Consider the following 26349-nt stretch of genomic DNA (forward strand, 5'->3'; position numbering starts at 1 on the left):
AGCACAGTAAGATGAAGTATGGCTAGGATCCTAGTGCTCATGAGCTCAAATGAAACCCATGGGCCTGTGCTTCCCATTAAAGAGAGGGTGTGTCTACTACCCAGAGGAGACCCACTGGAGAGGAGGGTACCATGTGGCCCTTGGCTCAAATCCCTCACCTACAGGGGCCTTACCATGGAGAGGCAGATTATTTCACCAACCAGGTTTTGATGGAAACTCAGCTTCACAGGAACTTACTTTGGAGAAGTGGATTTTCTTCTCTTACTATAGGGAAACACTGGGCTGGTCAAGGCTGCCTGTGACTGAAAAAATCAGCCATATATCTAAAGGGTGTGCTCCATTTAGCTACATGAGCAACAAAGCTGATAATTAGGCCACCAGCAATCTGATTTCTAGCTTGCCTCTCAACTGAATCTCAGCTCAGGAAAGGGGTACATATTACTTATTACTTCAACTCTTTTCCTTCCCAAATAAAACCCAAAACACACAACTCAAAGGCAAACCAAATAACCTTTGAATTCCTTTACAAGAGGTTTCATATGGAAATAGACCCATCATCTTTCTCCAAGGAGAAGACTATTTTTTAAAACCATAAAGCTTTCATCACTCTGAAGTTCAGTATCAAAGTGGAACTGTGACTATTTTTACATGCCAATGCAAAAGATTCTACACCTAAGTGTCAGAGACATGGCAACCTAAGTCACAAAAGTATTCATGAACAAATATTTTCAGTATTCTTATTCATAATAGCCAAACACTACAAACTACCTAAATGTTCATCAACAGGAGTTGATGGGGGATGTCCTTCTATATGCTGTGAATATATGTTTCTCTTATTGGTTGATGAACAAAGCTGTCTTGGCTGATGGACAGGCAGAATTTAGCCAGGTGGGAAATCAAAACAGGGATAGAGAAAGGTAGTAGTAGAGTCAAGGAGATGCCATGTAGCTGTCGAGGAAGCAAGAGACCTGGGCATCACCGGTAAGCCAAGACCATGTGGAGATACACAGATTAATAGAAATGGGTTAATAATTAACAGAGAGCTAGCCAATAAGAAGCTTGAGCCATCAGCCAAACAGTTTATAATTAATATAAGCCTCTCTGTGTTTATTTGGAACTGAATGGCTGCCGGACTGGGCCAGACAAAAAAAATTCCAAGAAGGACCATTAATCCATGATTATCTGTGCAATGAAACCTACTGAATAATAAAGTGAAAGGAACTACCAATACAATTATATGAATTTTGACTGTTATGTTGAGGGAAAGATAGCAGACAGAAGTAGAATCATTCCGCATGTTTCCTTTGGCATGAATGAAGTTCCAGAAGAAATAAAAGTAATCGACAATGATAAAAATCATTACAATGCTGCATTTCAGGATAGGAAGCAGCTGGGAAGGGTCATCTGCAGTGCAATGGGAACACTTTTTAACTTGATGATAGCTAAATGAGTATACCCATTTGTTAAAATCCAAACTAATTTCTTAAAAATATGTAATATTATCATACATAGATTTTGCCACTTTAAAACAAGGATAAAATGGAATGAGGACATACAGAGCCTAGGCATCAAATCCTCAGTGTCCAGAAAGAGGGAAGTGGGTGGTCTCTTCAGTGCTACAAGAATAGGAGCCCACTTAGAATAGGATGAGAGGATGGGACAAGAAACAAAGGACACAAACAAGGATGATCAAAGGTAGAATTTAATGATAGACTGACTTAATAGACCACAAATAGATTTACCTATGAAGTAAACATTAATATCAAAGCCCAAATTAGATTTGAAATGGAAGAAACAATTCCCCTTCTTTTAAAAAGGCAAACCATACAATGGAAACTGGAAGTGGAGAATGAAAATTTCTCAACCCTGTGTAGTTTCAGACACCCATGAGAAAACCAACTTTCAGGAGATTTTTTTTTTTACTGTCCATTAGGAACACTATCTTGCATTGCACAGAATATAATTTCCAAATGAGTTTACACTGATATTCCCAATGAATCTTTCTAACATCCTCATTATTCTTCTAAAAGAAAAAATATGGTTCAGAGACACACAATAACTTGTGTAAAGTCATGCAAGGTCCTCCCAAACCCAATCTGATTCTAACCCAAAGTACTTTCCATCATGTCCTACCTGCTTCTCTGGGCAAAAGGACAGACAGCCTTCTTTAATTCAGCCTAGCATAGCTTTGCATTTCTGTGACCCTCTAGAAGTCACCATCTTTTTTCAATGCAGCAAAATCCTGCAGAAACTGGATCATTTCCATTTCTACCACATCCCACAAAATGGGCAGGGGCTATAGTACATTCTACTCTAGAATGCATTCAATTGGTCATATCGGAAACTACAAGTGTGGAGCACAGGAGGACAAGGTGCTGCAGTGAATTTATGGAGCTTCACACATTGCAGTCTGGGCAGCCAACTCTGCAAGTCATCCTGAGAACCAACTAACATATTTTACCCCTGAAATGACCAGAAGAACATAAATCTGAGCAAGCAGACAGCCCCCATAACTGTGCATGCTGCATGATTCTCAGCAAAACGCTACCCCTAACATTTCCCTTATCCTTATCCTAAAACATAAAAACTCAATATTTTCATTTATGTCCCAGAATTTAAAGATTGGATCAACTCACTTGCCTTTGCATAGTTATATTTTTAAAGAATTTTCATAAAAGCAATTATTGAGTAAATATGTTTAATGTTCCTACAGAAGGGAATAACAATTCTCAAAAATGCAAACCCCTAGCATGCTACGTTCCTTTAATGAAATTTGTATATGAAATATTAAATCATCTAGATAGTTGTTTACAAATCTAAAGACGAACCAGTTTCTAGGCTAAGAAACAAAGCATTGCTGAGATATGCTTAATTTCATTTAAAAAACTTTGCTTGAGAATATAAAATGAAATTGAGTCATGTTTCCAAAGACAAGAGTAATTAAATCAGGAAATTAAGCAGCTGGTGGCATTGCTGCCTGGTAGATTAAGGAGACTCTAAGACATTGCTGTGACAGCTGGCCCCCTGGTCGCCTCTTACCTGGATGCATCTGTTCTGTGCTGCTCCGCAGTTTGCTGTAGCCATGGCTCAAGGACACCCTCTGGTAATGAGGCGGGGAAGAAGGAGGGGAAGCGAGGGGTGACATCGTGGGAGACTGTGATTCCTGCTTCAAAGAACCAGAGCAGAGTTCAGAGGCAACCACTGGAGAAGCCTGGCATTCTGAACTGCAGTTTAAGAAGCAAAATGTGACTCTGCAGCTGGTAACCTGGCTGCTTTAACAAATGGGGAGAAATGGTTCCTCAAAAAGGCAGGATAGCAAAAGGGTAATATTGAGGATTCAAAGTCACTAGGGCTGTGCCACCTAAATTACTAATACCAGCCAGAGACAGTTAGTTCAATAATATTTTCCTTTGGAAAATAAAAGACACTGATCAAATAAGAGAACACTTACAACCCTCAATTGTGGACAGATTCCATTTTCAGTCAATTAATAAATTAATGAGTCTTCCTTCTTAAGACTCCTATTTATTGAATTTATATTCAAGTATAAATCCAGGATATAGAATAAAATTGCTATTTTCAATGTTTAATAGTAGGTATCCTTGGAGCTTACTATACAAAATTAAATGTTAGAGGAGTGGTTTGTTTCATATGGAGAGACTCCAAAACATGGCCACCCCATCTAGAATACTCCAAAATACTAAGAAGAAGCCTTCAGAAGTACAATCACAATCTCAGCTCAATGACAAACCTGATACAGGACACTAGACTAAGGAACAGTCTGAGCCTGGCTTTCCTTCTTTTTTCCACAACCAATAGACTGTAATCATGGGGTACCCAAGGAACAAGGGAATGGTGCTTTTTATAACACAGAGACTGTATTGGCTTCTTTAATTTAAAAACAAATATGCAATCTAAGAAAGAGACTAGACCTGAAAACTCCTGAGGAAATCTGCCACTGTGGGACAGTGAGTCATCAGTGCTGTAGACACATACCAAAGTATACTTATACAAATTACTGTGACTCTCTAGCATACTACCTAAATAATTCAAGCAATGTTACATAGAGTTGTTTAACAAAATGAGCTATGCCTCTTTTAACTACAAACATAAAACTCAGGCCAGGCATAATGAAGCATGCCTATATTCCCAGCATTCAGAAGGCAGGAAGATCATGTAAGCCTGATACCAGCCTGAGCTATACAGAGAAATCCTGTGTCAAAATAAAATAAAATAAAAAATAAACCTGCAACCTTGAATATCCAAGACCATCAAAGTAAACCATGTAAGTTATTTTCTAGTATAACCTTTCTATACTTATTGCATTTTAAAAAGCATCTTGATTCATAGCCAGGCAGCAGTGGTGTACACCTTTAATCCCAGCACTTGGGAGGCAGAAGCAGACAGATTTCTGTGAGTTCAAGGCCAACTTGGTCTACAAAGTGAGTTCCAGGACAGCCAAGACTGTTGCACAGAAAAACCCTGTCTCAACAAAAACAAACAAAAAAATCTTGATTCAGTTCCTCCTAAAATGTAGCATGTTTCTTTACCTTACAGAAGACAGTACTGAATATAATCTGACTTTTCTGCATGACTCTTATCAGAAGTAAGAGTTATATCATGATGTCCTTGGGGTTTACAAATATGAAAACTGTCTCTTCTAAACAGGCCCACTAAATGGCATCCTTTTGTCTTTATTAATCACCACCTGATGACTACAATCAGTGGCCTGATTTTAAAAGCCCATCCTCCAAATTCTGGTTCCAAGCCCACTAAATGGGTAATGGCATTTATTTCAATGTTGTTACACATATGTTTCCCAAGAAAGGGTTCCCTGGTAAGAAGAGTTTAGTAAACACAGATCTCCGGGTCTCTTAATAATAGAACCCGCCTGTTAGTGTGCACTCTTAATTCACAAGGCTGATGACTTAGTCTTTCTCCTATGAACGGGACATGCTGACATACATTCCAAACATGCTTAATCAGAGACTCCTTTGGGGCTTCTTTTTGGAGGGGAGTACTTGCTAACTCCTAGAAGTTATATCTCTTCTCTTTGGTTTTAGCTTTGTTGTTTGTTTCCATGTTGTTTTAGGAGTTACATATCAATGAATCTATTTAGAAAACCACTGACCTAGAGAAATGAAATAAGTGTATTAAATCAACAGCATTGTTAGAGGCACAATTCTATATGAAGGCAGATTCTAAAGGGCCAGTGGGTGGCTAGCAGTAATTCCTATGTGTCAGCTTCTTGTTACAAGAAAACTTTCCTGGCTCACTTCCAAAGCTGTAATTGTGTTCCAGATGGCAAGATTTGCTGGGAGTTTGGCAACAGACCAGACTGTGCTCCATGAGCCTTCATGGTCAGAATCAAATGAACGGCTGAATCACACTCTCACCTGTTTATCCTCATCATCCATTCTTTTGTGGGAATTTTTTTCGGTGGGTAAGTATGGGATCTGAACCTTCTTTCCGTGCAGCTCAGCTGGGTTCCCAAAGCGTATCTCACCATCACTCTTTGACATCCCAAAGCGAGGCAGAGGCAGTTCTTTAGAAGCAGAAGCAGAAAGGCTTAAGTGAGGCCTTATCTTAAAACTGCAAAAGGGGGATCCATTTTTAAGGGAAAATTTCAGAGCACTAAATATAGTTTAAATTTTAGTTCAGGCACAATGGAGACTCCCATAATAATGTCATGAGGAAAAAATGCAATACTTAACCAAGGTATTCCAGCTTAACATTTCCATGCTGCTAAAACATCACAGAGCAAATTCAGGTTTGGGACTGGGTCCCACTTGATACTGCAGAAAAAAAGGATGTGAATTTTATCTAAACAAGAGGCAACAATATCCAGCAAAGCTTATAACCACTTAAATACACCAGATGCAGTGTTCAGGGCCTGTAAATACCAACCCATATATCTTCACAGCAATTCTGTAAGATAAACTAGCATTAGCAACTCACTTTACTGCTGTGGAAACTGGTGTGAAGAAGCTACAGAATGTCCCCCAGGACCACACAACTAATCTCTGGGCAAGACATAGTTTGAACCCAAGTGAGCTGGTTCTTATGAGGGCCCCACATTAATGTCCACCTCCTTCCTGGGGCAAACTTAATGGGTTGAATAGTTTCCCACTTGATATATTCTTTTATGAGTTTTTACTCAATCTCGGGTTACCTATTGATAACATAATGAAGAAAGTGTTATGAAGTTAGAGCAATTGCTCTAACATTTAGCCAGATTCTAAAGTCAAAACCATTGGCCACCCACAATTCGACAAAGAGATGTCTGGTATATTTACTTATCTTTCAAATTCTGACAAAACTCTTCTGAAAATGAAAATGGTGCTTTGGCATGCTTCTAATTCTCAGCATAGCAAGTCACACATAAGCCCATGACACAAAGATCCACACAAATAAGGATAATATTGTGGATTAGGCATAATGATTTGCATCTGTACCATTGTTCAGGAGAATTCCCAGTGTGCCTTTGCACTTCTGTCATCCCTCCACTCCAAAAACACAGCTGTGTTTCCAATGATGGATGCTGTGTTAAAGCCAGGAAACATCTTAGCAACAGCAAGTATGCTACTCCCAAGGCAAAGAAGGCCCCTGGCTCTCTAATAGCCACATGTTTATTTTTAGTTGCTATGTCCACATTTGACTCAAAGAAGTGGGCAATTATGACAAATCCCTGTGGGACCAATCAGCTAAGGGCTCGAGAGTCATAAAGAGATAAATCAATCTGAAAATGTAAAGTGAGATTTCTCTCTAAAGAAAGATGGTCACCATTTTTAATGTTTTAATGTTTCCCAGCCATGGGCAGCTCTCCAGCACTGAAGGCGGAAATGGATTTCAAAAGGAAAAAGGTAAAAGAAACTCCAGAGTCTTAGTGAGTCACACAGAAGCCAGTCCTGTGGTTCTGTTCACAGAAATATCTCTTTCAGCTGGGTCTGACAAATGGATCTAGAAATATAGGACAAGAGCATACAAAATACTTTCTCTACTCTGACTTGCCCATGAGACCATTAGTCTACTTCAAATACTTCTTCAAAAAAAAAATCAAGATTCTTAGTATTTATAAGCTCCCTGGCCAGTGTTTTACTGGCATTTGGTACAGAGAACAATGGAATACAAGTGTAACATTACAAATGTTAACAGCTGTACCAGGACTCCCAGATACCCTTAAGGACAGTGTCATTTCACACATTCCCCCACCTTGGCTATGGGCACATCTCCAGAATCATTTGCCTAGGAAATAAGCTTTCGCCTCCAGATGGACACCAAACAGTGAAAGACAAAATACAGCTGAATTCTTCTGGTACTTTCTTCAGTCCTGTGATTTTTTAAACAACTCTCACTTAGCAGAATTGTAATCATATATCTTACCATGACAGTATCATCTCCCTGAAACTTCTACAAGCTATTAAAAAAGGTAAAAATCTGTAAGTCTTCAGTGTGAGTATTTTTCTTTGTTGTCTGTATACTGAATTCGATAGTGACATTTTATTAGAAAAGTAATCAATAAAGCACCTAGTACACAGTGATGTACGTCGAGTGGACTTACTAATTTTGTGTATCAACTCGACACAAGCTAGAGTCTTCAGAGAAGAGGGAGCCCTCAGTTGAGGTAATGACTCCCCAAGATCCAGCTGTAAGGCATCTTCTCATTCAGTGACAATGGGGGAGGACCCAGACCATGGTGGGTGGTGCCATTCCAGGGCTGGTGGTCCTGGGTTCTATAAGAAGGTGGGTTGAGCAAGCTATGGGAAGCAAGACAGTAAAGCAGCATCCCTCCATGGTCTCTGCATCAGCTCCTCCCTCCAGGATCCTGCCCTGCTTGAGTCCCTGTTCTGACTTCCTCCAATGACTATAACATGGAAAGTCAAATAAACCTTTTCCTCTCCAACTTGCTTTTGGGTCATTGCTTTGTCACAGCAACAGAAACCCTAACTGAGATACTGAGTGATTTCTGTTAGGTCTCAAACCCAGGACAAATGGCTGAGGTGCCTATTTAACATATCAAATCAGGATGGTGTCTGTCAGGTTCTCCCCAGCCTCTCAGCCCCTACTCATTACAGGATGTGGCTGGCATACCCCACTCCCTACCCTAAACTTCTCCAGCTTGCAGGGGGTTCTGGCCTGTCCTTCTGTAACAATCACGGAAGGTCTTTTTGTAGTAACTGCTTAGAATCTTGTCTCCAAACTTAACACATGGGAAAGAAATTAAGAGCAGAAAGTGTTCTTTACTGCTGAGTCATCTCTCCAGTCCCCTAGATTTTTTTTTTTTTTTTTTTTTTAGGTGATGAGGCTAGAGAGATTGCTCAATGGGTAAAGGCACTTTTCGAGGTAATCATGAGGACCTGAGCAAAAAGAAAAACAACTCCAGAGTCTTGGTGAATCACACAGAAACCAATCCTGTGACTCTGTTCACAGAAAACTGTGTCTTTCAGCTCAGTCTGCAAAATGGATCTAAAACATAGGATAAGAATATAAAAAATGCCTTCTACCTTAGTCCAGCCATGGAAATCTAACTCTACTGCAAGGATTTCTTCAGGAAAAAAGCCAAGAGATTCTTGGTATTTATAAGCTCCCGGAACCTATGTAAAAACCTGGGCATGGCTGTGTGTGTCTGTAACGCCAGCACTATGGAAGGAGACAGAAGTATCCCAATAAATTGCTGACCAGCTTGTATAGCTGAAAGAGCAAGCATTCTCCAGTTCAATGAGAGATGCTATGGATAGCAGTAGAGAATGCAGATGACATGGACCTCTACTTGCACATACAGACACTTACATACATGCAACACATACACAGAGGGAGAGAGAGCACAAAAAAGAAAAAGTGAAATAAATGGGTCACAGGAAACAAATACCATATGATTCCATTTAAATCAAGAGTAGTAAAATGAATACAAGTAGAAAGATAAAGAATAATTGCCAGAGATAAGGAGTGAAGGGGGAATAGGTGGTTGTTTAATCAGACTTTCAATTTTACAAGGCAAGGTGGGAAATTTCTAGAAAATGCATGTATAATAAAATGAATAGACCTAACACTACTGAATTTCACACATAAAATGGTTAAGATGGAAAATTGTGTGCTATATGAATTTTATAACAAGAATTTTTAATTTTAGATGAAAATTTAAAAGGTCAATTTAAGCCAGGCAGTGGTAGTACACACATTTAATCCCAGCACTTAGGAGGCAAAGGTAGGTGGATCTCTGTGAGTGTGAGGCCAGCCTGGCCTATATAGAGAGTTACAGGACAAACAAGGCTACAGAGAAACCCTGACTCAAAAAACTCAAAATAATTTTAATTATTTTAATCTCATATTATTATTTCAACAAATGACATAAAATTGTGAAGGTTATTGAGATAGAAAAGCTGGAACATAAGCATACTAGCATACTCAAGTCCCTAGGTTTGATTCCTTATATAGCCAAAATATAAGCATATCAAGGAAGTAGTTTACATTTGTTTTTAATGAAAACTCTTCAAACTCATGTGGATAAAGATGCTTGTCATCAAGCCTGACAACCTGAGTTTCATCCATGGAACCCATGTGGTAGAAGGAAAGAACCAACTCACAAAAAGTGTCCTCTAACCTCTATACACATACCATGGTGTGTATCTACAAGCACGTGTACACCCAAGCATGTGTACACACAAACACACAAATTAAATGTAATTTTAATGTTTTAAAGATCAAGGATTCTGTCAAAGAATCCTATAACAAGAATAAATAAATAAATAAATAAATAAATAAATAAATAAATAAATAAATAAATATAAAAAGCACTGTTCATAAGGTTGAAGATGACCTTGGGGAGGGAGGAAGCAACAAAAGAGCTGAGGACCATAATTATGTGTAGAGATGTGGAATGCCTAGAAAACAGAACTTGTCAGCCATACAGTGAGGTATCACTATGCATAGGGAAATCTGTCCAAAGGAGTTCTAGCTCCCCATAGGAAGGCTGAGAAGGGGAGAAGGTATGAAGGGAGCTGCTAAAGGAGCCACTGAATTTTAAAAGAATGGAGATGAATATTAGGTAAAAAGGCTGAATTAACCTCAGCTTAATGGGAGATCCCAACATAAGATTTAGTATTCAAATGTCCAACTCTGCTCAGGAAAGGAATTACACACAACCAGGCTCACTGGGCCACACCCCTACCTCCTGGGATCCTCACTCCACCCCTGGCCATCCTATCCCACCCACCCTAAGGAGTTGTCTTTTCTACAAAGCACCAAACTGGTTGTCCCACTCAAATGATTTATCTTCTAGCTTTCAAAGATAAAGAAGGGTTGCCAAATAAGCAGAGCACAGAGACTACCCCTCCCCCAACCCTCTCAGTTCTACCAGAGAGTCTCTGCTTCTGATTTGTTTTTTGTTTGTTTGTGGGGGTTTTTGGATAACTCTTGAAAAGCCAATGAAACAGGACTCACTGCTCCAAAATCTTACCACTTCACTCAGGATCTAGGGAGGCGGCAGGATTAGAACCCCCCACCATGCCTAAAAAGACTTGCTTCTCATTTTACAGGCAGCTTCCTCAGTGTCAGTACTTCCTTGCATATTAGACTGGACAGGTTTTAGCTGTGGGGGAAGAGATCCTGTTCCATACAGTGCAGGCATTTAGTACCATCGATAGCCTCTACCCACTGCATGCCTATAGATAGCATCCTCTCTACAGTTATGGCAACCAAAAATGTTGGCATACACTGGCTAATATCTCCTGAGGGTACAAAGTCCCCTGGGTTGAGAATTGCCATTTTCCATCAAGGGACCACGGGAGTAAAATGGTTTGCCGAAGGACTTGTACAATGGTAGGTTTGAAACTATAGCATGGCTCATACATTTTGTGATTTCACAGAACAGTAAAAATCTCTACCATCTCACCACAGACCAACATAAAGTTACCAAATGTTTACTTTGCAAAGAATTTGAAGACTGGTGTCATTTGGGAGTCTGTAGCAGTTGGATAGCCATGAGTTCAAGGCCAGTTTGGGCTACAGCATGAGAACCAGCCTCAAAATACAACAAATAGTTTTACTCCAAACCATAATTCATTGTAAGTTTGCTAAAAAGACACCTAACAACAGGGGGGAAACTCTTAGAAGTAAACATATTCATGCTATACATAACTTATCTTTCCTCCTAGTTCTCTCTCCTTCCATTGCAAATAGTGCCAGAGTACCAACATAGCATAAATCATTCTGGAAAAATACAATGCTGAAGACAACAGAAATGACACTATTGAACTATTGAGGCTCAGAGATCCCAAGGGGACTGTAGAAAAGAAATCAAGGGCTCTGTTACCTGGAAAAGAGTGGGAATACCCACAACTGTATTTCCCCTACCCTAACTGAAGTTAAAGCCTTTCTTTCCATTAAGCATGGAGGCAGTCAGCCCCTATGGCATCGTTATAGTACTTGCAACCTTCCAGTTTTTTTTTTATGTCATTACAATTGTAAACAGCTTGGTGTATTTATTTTACATGCTCATTACTGCTCTGCAGGTATGGTAGCTGTTTCAACCACTGTGGGATCGTTTATGTAATGCATTTAATAAAGATGTATGTATATTGTTATGGATATGCTAATATAATTGCATTCCTTTATAATCCTGTGCCTTTGTACACATTTGAAGTATAGTTCTGGACTGGGGTAGAGCTCAGTAGAAAAGCATACGCTTAGTATGCCCAAGGCCCTGGGTTTGATTTCAAGGACCCTAAAAGAAAAATAAATAAGCCCAAGAAGGATTAAATTTGTCAAAATGATTTGTGGCACTCACCAAAAGGTTAAGAACTCAATCCTGCATCCTGCCTAACTCTCCCTTAGTTCTCACACATGCTCAAGTTCATTCCCCAGAAAGGAAAGATAACAGGAATTCTCTGTGCTCCATAAGTTGTTTTCCTAGCCACCCCTTAAACTGTTCAGCTACTCATTCCAGTTGCAACCAGGATACCAAGATACTTATTACCAACATTAGGGAGGCATTAACTAGGAGGGTCATGTAAACACATAGTTATCACTTAAACAATACTGATATTAAATATTTCTTTAAATGATGTGCCCTGTTGTGAAATATATTTGTACTGTAAGCAAAGTTCTTGGAAACGTTTCACACGGCGTTCGTGAGAAGTTATTCTCAACCTTGGTTCCACATAAGAATCACACAAAGCTCTCTGAAGTCCTACTGCTATGGATGAGCCAAGCTAATTAAATACAAATTTCCCATATTTTCACTTTGTGTTTTTTTTAGCTAAAATTCTTTTATTATGTGGTAATTTTTTTTCACTTTGTGTTTAAAGCCCTCCAGGTGATTCTCAAGGGAGCTGAGATAGGCGATAAGCAGCCCAGAAGGACTTCTGCAAAATTTCCTCAGGAATTTCCAGGGAAACTGAATTCTGATTGATTTAGTTTAGAATGACAACTGATTAAGATGCCATCCCCATGTGCCACCACCTGGATCTTCAGAACACTGAGAAGGCTAAGGATGTAGCTCAGTGGTAGAATCCTTGTCTAGTATGCACAAGATGCACTGGGTTCCATCCCAACATGGGAAGGGACAAAAAACAAGGCAGAACTCTTGAAAAGATACATTCATTTTGTCAAAATCTTAGTAACCCAAAAATGATCAGAACAGTTCACTCAGGAACATGGAATTAAAAGATGAGTGATAGGAATGGGAGAGAGAAAGGGACAGCCAGTTCCACATAACTCTTTCATTATGCCATCCTAATCCCTAACAGAGCCTTAAATGATATTGCTGCTACCTCAAGTGGAAAATTAAACTGAATGGAATTATTTTGCCACAGGCTGAAGAATTCCTGTACCAATCTCATCTCACTAAAGAACAAAAGCTATCTTAACTGCCAGTTACAGGGAAATAATCCTAGGTCACTCTATGAATTTTTCCCATTTGAAAAAGAAAAAAAAAAAAGAAACCAAAGCTACCTGATGAGTTTTCTTATTTTATATAACACTAAATATAGACAAAGCTAGGAGAAATTGCATAAAAGCTTATAGAACAGGCATTGGACACACCAAAAAGAGTTCACACAAATAAAAAACTTGTTGTGGACAATATAACATATAAATGTGAGCTACTCACCACATTTAATACTCTCTGTCCGCACAGGGAGGCCGGACTGTGCTGCAGCAATCAATTTCAGGGCAACGTAAAACTGTGTTGGACCAAAATAACCAACCCGCTTTGCACCACACAGTTCTGTGATCTGAAACAGACAAGAAAAATGATGCTGTAAACCCCACTTCATAACAGGAAAAATGAGACAAAGCTATATGATGAAACCTTGAGATTTCACAGCATAACTAACCAAAAAGTCCCTTGGGAACCTACATGTATGCAATGGTTAGGGGTTTACCCCCTCTGATTTACAGAGAGGTTTTTTTTTTTAATTCAAAACATTAATTTCTACCTACTCACAATGTTTCAGAACTGATTATTCTTCCTCCTTAGAAGACAAAAATAAAGATGACAAATGATGGCTGTTACTCTTCTTATAAAAGAATGGATGACTTTTCAGGGGGTAGATTCTAATGTACAAAGTCTAGAAAGTCATTGGAGTGAAAAGAGAACAGATTAGTCATTACCACTACTTATGCGTTATCCTGGTCGACCAAAATAGAATGTGAATTAATCAAGAGCTAAGGATGAAACTCAGTAGTAGCTCACTTGTGTACCATGCACAAAGTCCTAGTAGGTTCAACCTCAGTATCACAAAAATACAGTTCTCAAGCAAAGTCACTTCTTAATAAATTATACTTTAGGTGCCCATTTCAAGGAAACTACCATGCACATAAATACTTAACATTGCAATAACTGTTGGTCCCATTCTGTCACCTACAATTAGAACATCTTCCTCCACATCTAGACTGAACTCAACTGTTTCTCTCCTATAGATCCTTTCTAAAATCTTGGGAATAATAGTTTATTTTCCCAGTGCATTCTGAAAACACTCTATTCAAATATCTAAAAATGCCTATCCAATGATACACTGTCTTGGATGTACTTCAAATAAGACTAAGCATGTGGGGGAATCAGGCATAAACAAGAGTTAATAATTGTTGAAGTGAGTGAGGTTCATAGTGGTTCATTCTCCAAATTCAAATTTCTATACTGTCGTTTTCAGCATTTACCACATTCTACTTTAGTTCTCTGGTTTGCTCTGCCTCCCATTAACAAAAATTCTCTTCAAGACCAGAGGCAATTTTCTTTTACCTCCTAACATAGAAATAGATAGCCAAGATGCAATCTATCCTCAATCAAGTGCATGAAATGTACACTCAAAATAAAATGCAACTGAATTTTATAATGTGTTCACTACTATGAATATGTAGATAATACATTCTAAGTTATAGATAAGGCTGTACATGGAGAACATAGGCAACAGCATTTGTGTTGTTTCAGTATGAAGATAGATGTCTTACAGGATAATTCCTAATATAAAGAAATAATAGTCCTTGGAAGGTGAGCAAATGAACTATTTTTTATAAAGTTAACAATTACATTTGAAAAAGCATGTGAATTTAGGGTGTCAACAAAACGTTTCAGCAGATAGAGGTACCTGCTGCAAAGCCTGACCACCTCAGTCTTATCTCCAGGCCCTATATGAAGAAATGAGAGAACCAACCCCTGTAGGCTGTTCTCTGATCACCATACATGTGTACCATAACCCGGGCATCCATGGCATATGCATCCACACATGAAACAAATAAATAAAATGTAACAAAGAATTTTTTAAAAGTTGTGAATTTACTACTAAATTGACTTTGAATTATTCCTTTACAGTAACTACTACCTCAAACTGGGCAAGTGCTTTACAACAGGTAACTGAAATTGCTGGTAAAACTTTCGTCATAGTACTTTAAGACTTGTCCTATATGACATCAGAAAACCAACTTGTGTTGTGAGATGTTTTACTCTTTTGGTTTGTTTGTCCTCGGGTGGGAGGCGCCCCACCCAGCTCCAAGTAAATCACATACACGGAGTCTTATTCTTAGTTAGGAATGCCTGGCTGCCTGGCCTTAGCTTGGCTTATTTCTAACGTGCTTTTCTTAACTTAAATTATCCCTGCTACCTTTCACCTCTGGGCTTTTCCCTTTTCTTGCTTCTGTGTATCTTACTTTCACTCTTCATGGCTGGCTGGGTGGCTGTCCCCTTCTCTCCTCGGTACTCCTTCTATTTATAGTCTCTGCCTGCCAGCCCTGCCTATCCTTGCTCCTGCCTCGCTATTGGTCGTTTAGTTCTTTATTAGACCATCAGGTGTATTAGACAGGCCAAGTAACACAGCTTCACAGAGTTAAACAAATGCAGCATAAACAAAAGTCACACACCTAAAAATATTCCCCAACAAACTTGTTTATATTTACATCTATATTCTGATTTACACCGCTAGGCTCTCTGCATTTTAGACAGGGAAGACTAGACACACAGAAGTGCAGTGAGCCCTTAGGTCAGATGTCTTGCTCTTTGTACACCAAACAGCCCAGAGATATGCCAAGACTTTTCTAAAATATGTAAGACTCACGGAATAGAAAATAATTCTAAACCTGCAGAATTTACCTATGGAGCTGCGCCTCAACAGTCTGAGATTTCTCAATCCAAAGGGCAGGCTACTTTAAGAAGTTTTTGTTCACTTGTTGGTTGGTTGGGGTTTGTTTGGTTGGTTGGTTTGGTTTGGGATCTGCTTGTTTTTTTTTTTTTCTTTAGTTCATTACAGCTCAAAGTATTTTCTGGTTAAATTCTCCATGGAAGTCAGGCGATGGTGGTGCATGCATTTAATCCCAGCACTCAGGAGACAGAGCCAGGCAGATCTCTGTAAGTTCAAGGCCAACCTGGTCTATAAAGTGAGTTCTGGGACAGCCGGGACTGTTAAACAGAGAAACCCTTTCTCAAAAAACAAAACCCCATGGTAAAGTTATAAGGTGTGGGTAGAAATACTTTAATGATATCTAAAGAAGAAAGTGATATACCCAGCTACTCAATTAGCAAGAGGTATTTTATAAACTGGCTCCTTCAACCCTCTTTTTTAGTTAACTAAAATGTGTAATACACTTGGCTGGATCCATCTTACATTACATACTGTGCAGCTTTCCAGTATAGAATGAGAACCTATGGACTAGGGTTTGTTTTCCTCAGGTGGGAAACAGGAGATGGAAAAGGGGAATGGATGAAATCAACTTCTTACAACTTACAGATGTGCACTAAACTGGACATTGGATACAAATCAGAAAAATTGACTGGCCTTTTGGGATGGATCTGGACAAAGTTCCAGAAGGAGGTTGAAGACCATGAAAAAGCTTCCCTCCTACCTAATTCTGTAAGATTAAGTGACTCTGCTAAGTAACCAGTCCATACATGTTCCAGTTTGCCTGGAATAATACTTTCTTTCCTAGCTGAAAAGTAATAAATCTTTAGAATAGTTCAAAGGTTTGAATATGCTTCTCCCTTTCAAGTATTTTTAAAGGCCTACACAGAATGATCTTAAAAAATCTAAACTCTTAGTAAGAGAGGCTAAAAAATTCTCCAAGAAACTCCTCCCTCATTCCCCCTCCCCACTCTCTCCTGCAGCTGGTAAATTCAGACTGTGCTCTCAGCTTACTAGGTTCAAGTTCTGCTCTAGACTGTGCCCCTTTATCTACCAGTCTCAGCCTTCCCCCCAGTATCTTATTAAAACCAGGCCCCTTTCAGTTTCATAGCACTTCCCAGGCTCCTCATATCCTTCCAGTAAAACTCAACCCTGAGTATGGTGTTTTAGGCCCTTCTATCTGATCCAAACCACCCTTCCAACATTCCCCACCCTGAAGCTAACTAAGGCTCTAGGCACACCAGACACCAGTCTGTTTTCAACACCCATTAAGGAGTCCTCTACATAGAAGCCAAATGTGTCTTTGTTTCTTTGCCTGCCAGGCTTGGTCTTCAAGTTACCCAATGACTGATGTTATCTCTGAAACCTTATGCAATTCCATGACAGTATGTTAGACTTTTCATCAATGTGACAAAATACCTGACACAAACAACTTAAGAGGGGAGCATTTACTTCACTTGGCTTCAGTGATTTCAGTCCATTATGGACAAGGCATACATCGGGGCAAGAAGTCTATCAGGCAGGCAGAGCATCTCACTTCCGGCAAGGAAGAAGCATGAGGGGAAATCAGTTGGTACTGTGTTTCCATTGCACCTCATCCCATCTTGTCCTCCATGTCCTCAGTGCTCAGCACAAGTCAATGGTGTGGCTTTGTCATGACTGATCCCTAGGAGTCATATTTCATGAGTTGATCTACATTTTACTGCTCAATGAATGTCTACTAGGTTAATTTTCACAGACTGTTAAATTCTCTCTTGTGTTGTAATTGCTTTTATGAGTGGCTGCTAAATTAGCTTTAGCCTTATCACACCATATAGCCAAGAGTTCCTACAAGAATATAAGAGAATGTGAACTGCTCCACCCCCCCCCCCCCATTCAGCAAGGAGAATACTGGTTCAAACCTAACTCTTCACTATTACTTATCCTAGTCCTGAGATACAGAACATAGAATATCTCAGTGAATCCTTACCACTCTAGAGACCTGCTTTCTTGTGTTCAGCATACCCCAGTGGATGTCAGCTGGCACACTCAACAACAATATGGAAGAGAATTTGAAAGACACACTCATAAGCTATACCCAAACTCCTTAGGTAACAAATGAAGAGGCAAGTCAACTACAGGCTGCCTTCCCCTTTTCCACTCATTTAAACTTTCTCCGCCCCCCCCCCCAGACAGGGTTTCTCTGAAGCTTTGGAGGCTGTCCTGGAACTAGCTCTTGTAGACCAGGCTGGCTGGGAACTCACAGAGATCCACCTGCCTCTGCCTCCCAAGTGCTGGGATTAAAGGCATGTGCCACCAATGCCCGGCTCATTTAAACTTTCAAATGTCATTTTAGCAAGCCACTCGAGAAAAGATGAACTCCTATTATTGTACTACACAATATGTCATACTGTAGTATAAGCCTAAACCAAACCACCTCACTAAAGAGAAAGCATACATACATGGCTTAGGTGTGGTTACAAACAGCAGATTGTTTTCTATACTTTATGAATAGCAATATAATATACACTAAATAACACTATAACAGAATGCTCCCTAGTTATACACAAATAAAGCTCCCAGGTTAAAAAAAAAGTTAATTGAATTGAAATTTTGTTTGGGATTGCACTGGATCTGTGGATTGCTTTTGGTAAGATGGCAGCAGTAGAAGCATAGCTTGAACTGGCTATCCCCTATGATTGGACTGGTGACTACCCTGGTTGTCAGCAGAGAGCCTTCATTCAGTGACTGATATAATAGAATCAGTTTCACAGACCCACAGCCAAACATTGGACCAAGCTCAGAGAGTACTGCTGTGGTGAGGGAGGAGGAATTGTAGGAGGGGAGGGCAGTCAGGGACATCATAGGAACTCACAGAGTCTGAACCAACAACAACCAGGGAGTCGGCATGGGCCAGACCTAGGACCTCTGCATAAATGTGACAGTTGTGTAGCTTGATCTATTTGTGGGATTCTTGGCAATGGTAGCAAGGACTGTACCTGGTGCTTTGACTGGCTCATGAGTACCTATTCCTCATGCTGGATTGCCTTGTTCAGCCTGAATACAGGGGGAGGTGCTTGGTCTTATGGCAGGTTGACATGGCAAGCTTTGTTGATGCCCATGGGAGGCCTACTACTTTCTGAGCAAATACAAAAGAGGGGGAAGGAAGGCTATGGTCAGGATGGAAAATAAATGAATTAATAAAAAGTTATTTAAGGTATTTAAAGTCTCAAATTCAAAGACTGTATCAAACTCCATATGATAAGGCTCAAAGTTCATCTTCTGTCCATTATATCAGAGGCTATAAAACTACTGCCGATAGGTCAACACCAGCCACTGCCTTCTTTTCTATGGCCCACAAGCTGAAAATGGTCTTTACCGATGAACATTTTGCAATCCATTTGATGAAAGCAAACACTAATTTAGAATATCATTAAGGAAAATGTTATCCCTGAAACATTAATTCCATTCTTATTACAAGTAGACGTGAATTATTTTTATGAAGTAGTTTTGGCTGAGGATGCAGCTTTGTGAGTAGAGTTGGCAGCCTGCATGTAAAAACCCTCATTAGGTCCCCAGCACCACATAAAACCATGTGTGGTTAGCCAGGCATGGTGGCCCATGACTTTAATCCCAACACTTGGGAGGCAGATGCAGACAGATCTCTGTGAGTTTGAGGACCGCCTGGTCTACAAAGAGATTTCCAGGATAGCTAGAGCTGTTGCATAGAGAAACCTTATCTCAAAAAACAAACAAACAAAAATCTGTGTGTGTTAGCATATGCCTGTAATTCCAGCATTCACAAGGTAGAGTCAAAGGCAAAGGATTGGAAGCTCAAAGTCATCTTGGGGTACACACTGAGTTCAAGGCTAGTCTGTGCTATACGAGATCCTGTCTCAAAAACTAAAAAAAAAAAATTCATATTTTGAAATTTGTCAATAAACACTTTTTGAAAGTTTGCTTTCTCCCTTGTTATACAAGCACCTATATAATAGTCTTATTTTGCCACTTAGTCCAAAAATCCCAAAATACTTACCATCTGGTCCTTTACAGAAAGGAATATCAAGCCCATACATAACAACACAGTTCCCCCAATCAGCTGTATTTTACATCCTTTCATGTACTCTCAATAGCCATGTGGAGAGGGAATTTTCTTTAATTAATCAGTTATACTAGGTGAATATCACTTAAATTGTAAACACTTCCATTCATAGAAAATACATACATTCACCCTCTTCTTCAGACCCCAATTTTCATTCATTCATTCATTCATTCATTCAGTCATTCTACATTTGCTTTAAATTTTCAGAAGTTTCTAAGTAGAGACTATTAACTTCCACAGAAACCAACTGGAACAAGCGATGTTATACTTTAAATGTGAATGAAACCTATTCAATAGGTAAGAAAATAGCCCAGTGGATAAAGTGCTTGGTCTGAGCAAGCCTGAGGATCAGAGTTCAGATGTTTAGTACCTGTGTAAATGGCCTGCCTGTAATCCCAGTGCTTAGAGGGTTCTCAAGCCAATATGGTTAGCTAGAATAGCCAAACAAAGAACTTGAAGTTCACAGGGAGAACCAGCAGCCATCAAGGAAGACATTTGAGTGAGAAGATACATAGACATCAACCTCTGGGCTCCACATGCACACCAGTACATGCACACCTCACATACAAGTTTGAGGGAAATTCACAAATTACAAGTTCCACTTCCCAGCTCAAAAGCTGAAAACCAAATGTTCTGATTCCCAGGTAGCTAAGATATAAACAGGCCACCTAGGCTCCATTAGTGACACATTTCCACAATATCCTGCTTGGAAGAGAGACATGGAAGGAAAGGGACTCTGCCCAGAGCTTCTACTTTTGCCTTTCTGGTAGAGGAGTGGGGAAAGAAACAGTTACTATCAGTCAGATCCCTGGTGTCTGAAGGTCATCAAGGCATCAGTACATATGTTTTTTTTTTTTTTTTACTTGACAGGAATAGTATGTGTGGCTCTCAGCTTTGCTTCCAAGAAATCAGAACCTATCCACCCAGTTTCTCCAGCTTTCCAAACCATCCTGTGACTTACCTTAAGCCCTCACCCCTTTTTAGGTGCCCTATAGTAATTCTGTTGTTTTCTGTAAAAGATCATCAATTAACATGGAATGAGGAAGTATTCAGGTTCCTCAGTTTACCTCAGGATGGACTGAAAACAAAATAAAAACCATGGTGCTCAGCAGCTGACACAGTAGGTATCATTCCCTTGCAGGGTGTGAATACACAGAGTTTAGAGATAAGTCATCTCGGAGTTGAAGCTTACAAACTTCCTGGCTGCCTCTAGAAAAAAAGAGCACAGGAGGAACCAGCAGCTTGCTGTATATTATTTTGCATCTTGTACATTTTTTAATCGAATTGTCAAAATTAAAGTATAAAGAGCCAGACACACGACCACACATTATGTCAGGAAGAAATGGTATAGAAATACACCAGAAACATTCGTATTCCATCTGGTATTAAGTGCAATTGCAGAACCAAGTATCCAATGGGACAAAGCCTCAAGGATTCTCACTCACCAAGCCCATACTTAACTCACAAACACGGGGCTCTTTTCTCTGAACTACCAACACAGAGCAAAGCTATAGCTTGCCTTACTAGGCAGGTGACTGTAGAGGGGCCATCTGATGTCCTGTAGGTTCAGATCTCATCTTTGGAACAAAGCACTCACAATAGATGGATTGTAAGGCTTTGTCAAGTTCCCCAAACATGGTTTCAACCTTTTACTCTGGCACTTACTACCTTCACCTGTGTTGTGGTTCTCAGTACACCTGTTAAAAGGATGGAAATCTCTCAAGGTTTAGTCCTGCATTTCTAATAGATTTGATTTGTGTATGCATGTGCATGCCTGCAGACATAAGAGAACAACTTTCAGGAGTTGATTCTCACCTCCACTTGTTTCTGAGGCAGTGTCTCTTGTTGCTTCTGCATTGCATTGGATCCTTCACATTGCCTGGCCTTCTGGCCAATTCCCCTACCTCCACCTCCGATCTCACTGTAAATGCTGGGAATATGGTTGTTTGGCACTGCATCCCAGTACTTATGAGAGTTCTGGGAATTGAACTCAGGTCATCAGTCTTATTAATTAAGTGCTTTTACCCAATGAAACATCTTCCTGTCCCAAAGTCTTGCATTTAAAAAATCATCTTTCCATTCCCCAAAGTACTCATACCATTAATTTGTCTGGCTCACAAAATAAATATACTGTGTTTTTAATTCATGGCATGATGAAACACCCAACATATACTGTTTTGCATCTCTGGATAGTGAACTGTATGACTATCAACCTAATCAAACAAATAAATTTTCCTTTTTGTAATGTATGTAAATAGAAGTTGTATTTATTAAGCTTTTTACTTAGTAAACAAAAGAATAGTTTGATTATGATATTTTCATGCATTTTATCATTGTATCTTGTTCTTACCCCCAACTACCCACTCCATCCCTCCTCCCTCCACCTAGCTGGTGTCCTTCCACCTCCATAAGAGTTTCTCCTTTTGTTTTAGTGTGTGTGTTGGGAGGGTTAAATCAAGATTCTGCATATGACAGAAAACATACTGTATTTCTAAGTTTGGCTTATGCCACTTAACATGATTGCCACTTCCATTCTACAAATGTAATAATTTGAAATTTTTCATTACATGTATGTATCCCATTATCTTTATTCATTTACCTGCTGATGGCAGATAATGCATTTGAGCTGATTACATATCCTAGCTATTGTGAACAGTGCAGCAATAAACACTGGCTTAGATCCCTTGAAGTGCATACTAATGCATGGTATAGCTGAGTCATATAGTAGTGCCGTGGCATACATGTGGAACTCAGAGGACTTAGTCCTCTCCTTCTACCCTGTGGATCTAAAGGATGAACCTCAGGTCATCACGGTTAGTAAAAGGTACTTTTACCCAATGAGCCATCTTGAACCTATATTTTTAGCTTTTTTTCAGTTCCTATATTTTTATTAACTCACACACAATTAATTGTCTTCCAGTTTGTTGAAGCAGTAAGTCAAACATCACTTTCTACAATAATGTCTGTTAAAGTGGCTGGCTATGAAAACTCCAGCACCACATTCATCAGAATGACACTCAACAAAGTCAACTTATTTTAACATTTTCATCCATCAGCACAGCCAACTTAACCTTTCTCAGCTGCCCATGTTTCTTAGGAGTGGTATGAGAGAGACTTCTTCCTCTCCTCAACACCACTATGAAGTCTTAACACAGGATGAAGGGTGGATTCCTTTTGAGTGTTGTAGTCAGACAAAGTGCTCGCTAGCAGAGAGCAGGCTTGGCCGATCAGGAGGAATGCCTTTCTCATCCTGGATCGTGACCTTTACATTTTCTGTAGTGTCTGAGGGTTCAAACCTGAGTTTTATAGTCTTCCCCATGAGGGTCTTTTTGAAAATACACTGAAGATGGCAGATCATAAAGCATGTTTAGCTTTTTCACAAAACGCCATACTGACTTCCACAGTGGTGGTACCACCAGTTTCCACACACTCAATCCAGTAGTAAAATAAGAGTTCCTCTTTACAACATCCATTCTAGCATTTGCTATCATTTGTTTTGTTGATTACCTCCTCTGACTGCTGTGAGATGGAATCTCAATGTTTTAATTTGAATACTTTTTCAAATATTTATTATCCACTTGTGTTTCTTCCTTTGATAACTGCCTATTCATTTGCCTATTTACTGAGTCCATGATTTGGGTAGTTTGGTGTTTAATTTTTAGAAGTGTTTATAGATTCTAGAAATTAATCCCGTCAGGTATATAGTTGGAAAAGATTGCTTTCCATTCTGTATTTTGTCACTTCATTCTGCCGATTATTTCCTTTTATTTGCAGAAGCTTTTTAATTTCATGCAATCCCTTTGTCAACTCTTGGTATTATATCATGGACTACTAAAATGCTTTTAGAAAAGCCACGTGTCTGCCTCTACCTTCAAATGTTTGCTTCCAGCAGTTTCAGAGTTTCAGGGTTGTTCACTTTGTTCATTTCTTTGGTTAGTTGGTCGGATAGTTTTGGCGGGATATGTGTGGGGGTTATTTATTTATTTGTTTGTTTGCTTATTGATACAGGGTCTCTCTATGTAGCCCTATCTGTCCTTAAACTCACTATGTAGAACAGGGTGGCCTCAGATTCACAGAGATCTGCCTGCCTCTGCCTCCTTCTCAAGTGCTGGAATTAAAGGTGTTTGCCACCAAGCCCAGAGTTTCAGATCTTACACATTAAGGTCTTTAAAATTTTTTGAATTGATTTACAAACAAATTCTTTAAAGTCTAAAGGACCTGAGATCTTGCCTGATCAGAGATTAGAAAGAAAATACAAACTCTATTTTAAAAGGAAAGTTTAAAAAGAAGAGCTACAACTGTATTCCAGTTCAGTTCAAGCTTTAGCTGCGGGTGTCTGCTTCTACTTCCATCAGCTGTTGGATGAAGGCTATTCGATGTCATATGAATTAGTCATCAATCCATTATCAGGAGAGGGCATTTAAGGTAGCCTCTCCTCTGTTGCTTAGATAGTTAGGGGTCCACATCAGGCTGGTGAAACCCACAGAAACAGCTGACCTGAACAAGGGAGGGCTCTTGGTCCCCAGACTGATACCTGGGAAACTAGCATGGGACTGATCCAGATTCCATGAATGTGGGTGTCAGTGAGGAGTCCTTGGAAATCTATGGGACCTCTTGTAGTGGATCAGTACTTATCACTAGCATAGGAATGGACTTTGGGAGCCCATCCCACATGGAGGGATACTTCCTGAGCCTAGACACAAGGGGGTTGGTCTAGGCCCTATCTCAAAGAATAAGACAGACTTTGAAGACCCCCCTTATGGAAGGCCTCACACTCCCTTGGGAGCAGAAAGGGTATGGGATAGGTAGGGTGTTAGTTGAGGGGGCAGGGGAGGAGGGGAGGGAAAGGGACCTGGAATTGACATGTAAAATAATTTTCTTTCTAATTAAAATTAAAAATTAAATTAAATTAAATTAAAAAGAAGAGCTACAAAAATTCCCCAAGGCCATGACAGAACAACTGAAAAGTACAAAAGACAGGCAAGCCAAGAGGTGGTTTATACCTATAACCCCAGCACTCAGGAGGTGGAGACAGGAGGATCAGGAGTTCAAGGTCATTCTTGGCTACCTGGATGGGAAAGCTAAAAATTACAAATAATCCTCCCCCAAAGCCAAGTAGAACACAGCTCCAGTCAAATGGCTCCCAAGTGGGAGGGACAGGAAGTATAACATCATCCACAAGTAAGCTAGGATGAGGTGGCCTTGGTGAAAAGAAACTGGCAATCCTACCCATAGGACAGACGACAAGCCTCAAGTCTAGTTGATGAGACTGGTTCTTCCAGAAGATGGGTCAGTAATGGAGAGGAATCCTAGTTTGTATTCTATATAATCTGCACTCTACCCAATTTTGTGCTCTATATAATTTGGTAGGAAATGTAGCCAGTTGCCATCTTGAGAAAGAACCTTTTGTTTAAAATTGAACTACTTTAAAGGGATATTTTTTAAAAAAGGAAAACAAGTCAGACCACCCAAATTTAACCCATCACGGCCCACTGGTGATTATAGAGAGTTAAGAGGACGATATGTTAACAAGCATAAAACTCCAGGCTGCACAAGGTTCCACTTGGTAGTAAAGTGTACAATCCTCCCCTTCAGTAGCCAAGAGCAGAGTTCATCAACTGTGAATAATGCTGCAGTTTGATACTCATGAGTCTGAGGTCAGTAGGTGGATCAAGCTCTGGAGCCAAGTGCCTGCTATCTGCTGCTGTAGAAACTAAGTACTCTGAACCGGAGCCACCAGCAGGTTGGCTAATATTAGAAGTTCTTGCATCTAAGAGGACAGGTCCCCTTGTCTGTAGATCTCACTTAAGTGATTACCTCCCACACTCCCAACATACTTGGAAGACACTCCACAGCAAGATACTAGCTACTTCAGGAAGGTACTAGCTAGGGAGTCTTGGAAGGATGAAGAGAACCTGCACAGGTCACAGACTACAAAGCGAAGCATGTCCAGCAAAGGTCCCTGGTATACAAAGCAAGGAAGCTATCAAAGTAAAGACATCAGGCACTTACCCAATACAGGCTTTGAGACAGTCACATGGTCTCACGTAGCCAAGGCTAGGCTTGAATTTCTGACAATCCTTTTTTCACCTACCTCTCATGTTTTAGGATTGCAGATGTGAGCTACCATGCTTGGTTCTACAGCAATTTTTTTATTATGCACCTAAATTTGAGGAGAATGGGGACTGGTATAATGATTTCATTGATGCTGATCTCTTGTGACTTTTTTCAACTAGGCCTTCTTTGACAAGCCAATGTCATGACTTTCCAAGCTGCCCAGATGGCTGCAATCATCTGGGTATTCATCACCAAAGGTTCAAGGGTCCCTCAGAGCTGGCAAATGCTTGGGAAGAAATAGGGATCCAACAACACAAAGGTCAGCAGAGGGGGAGGTGGGTCATAAAGTGAACTGCCAAGCCACAAAGGGCCCCTCCATCAATTTAGAAGAAAAGAATAGCAGGCTCCACAGTAATAAATAAAATTGACTAAGGGCAGACTGTCCCAGGCACTGGCCTAAATAGCAGAAACTAATGAAATGAAGGAAACACGACACATACACTCAAGCAGTCTTGACACCAGAACTGAATTAAAATGCAATTATAGCACAGATTATAAGAGAAAATTACTTTCAGGATTCTGGCCCAAGTTTCAGGGCTTTGC

At 39.9% G+C, this 26349-nt stretch overlaps 1 protein-coding gene and 1 pseudogene across 5 annotated transcripts in view; both read right to left on the minus strand.

Annotated features, from left to right (window-relative positions):
* The window catches only part of Reps2 (RALBP1 associated Eps domain containing 2), a 230973-nt gene that overhangs the window by 133934 nt on the left and 70690 nt on the right, over nucleotides 1–26349 (minus strand). For 2 of the 5 annotated variants that reach the window (XM_027432751.2, XM_027432749.2), the window contains exons 2-4: nucleotides 13109–13232; nucleotides 5397–5545; nucleotides 3040–3163 (exon numbers count right to left, since the gene is read on the minus strand). In XM_027432751.2, the coding sequence (XP_027288552.1) occupies nucleotides 3040–3163; nucleotides 5397–5545; nucleotides 13109–13232 (397 nt within the window). Of the gene's footprint in view, nucleotides 1–3039; nucleotides 3167–5396; nucleotides 5546–13108; nucleotides 13233–26349 lie in introns of those variants that run through there. The other 3 variants (XM_035449998.1, XM_035449996.1, XM_035449999.1) reach the window with 2 other exon arrangements.
* On the minus strand, nucleotides 22595–23047 carry LOC103164224 (annotated as a pseudogene).

Source organism: Cricetulus griseus, chromosome X, assembly GCF_003668045.3.
Source record: "Cricetulus griseus strain 17A/GY chromosome X, alternate assembly CriGri-PICRH-1.0, whole genome shotgun sequence".
Taxonomy (NCBI): Eukaryota; Metazoa; Chordata; class Mammalia; order Rodentia; family Cricetidae; genus Cricetulus; species Cricetulus griseus.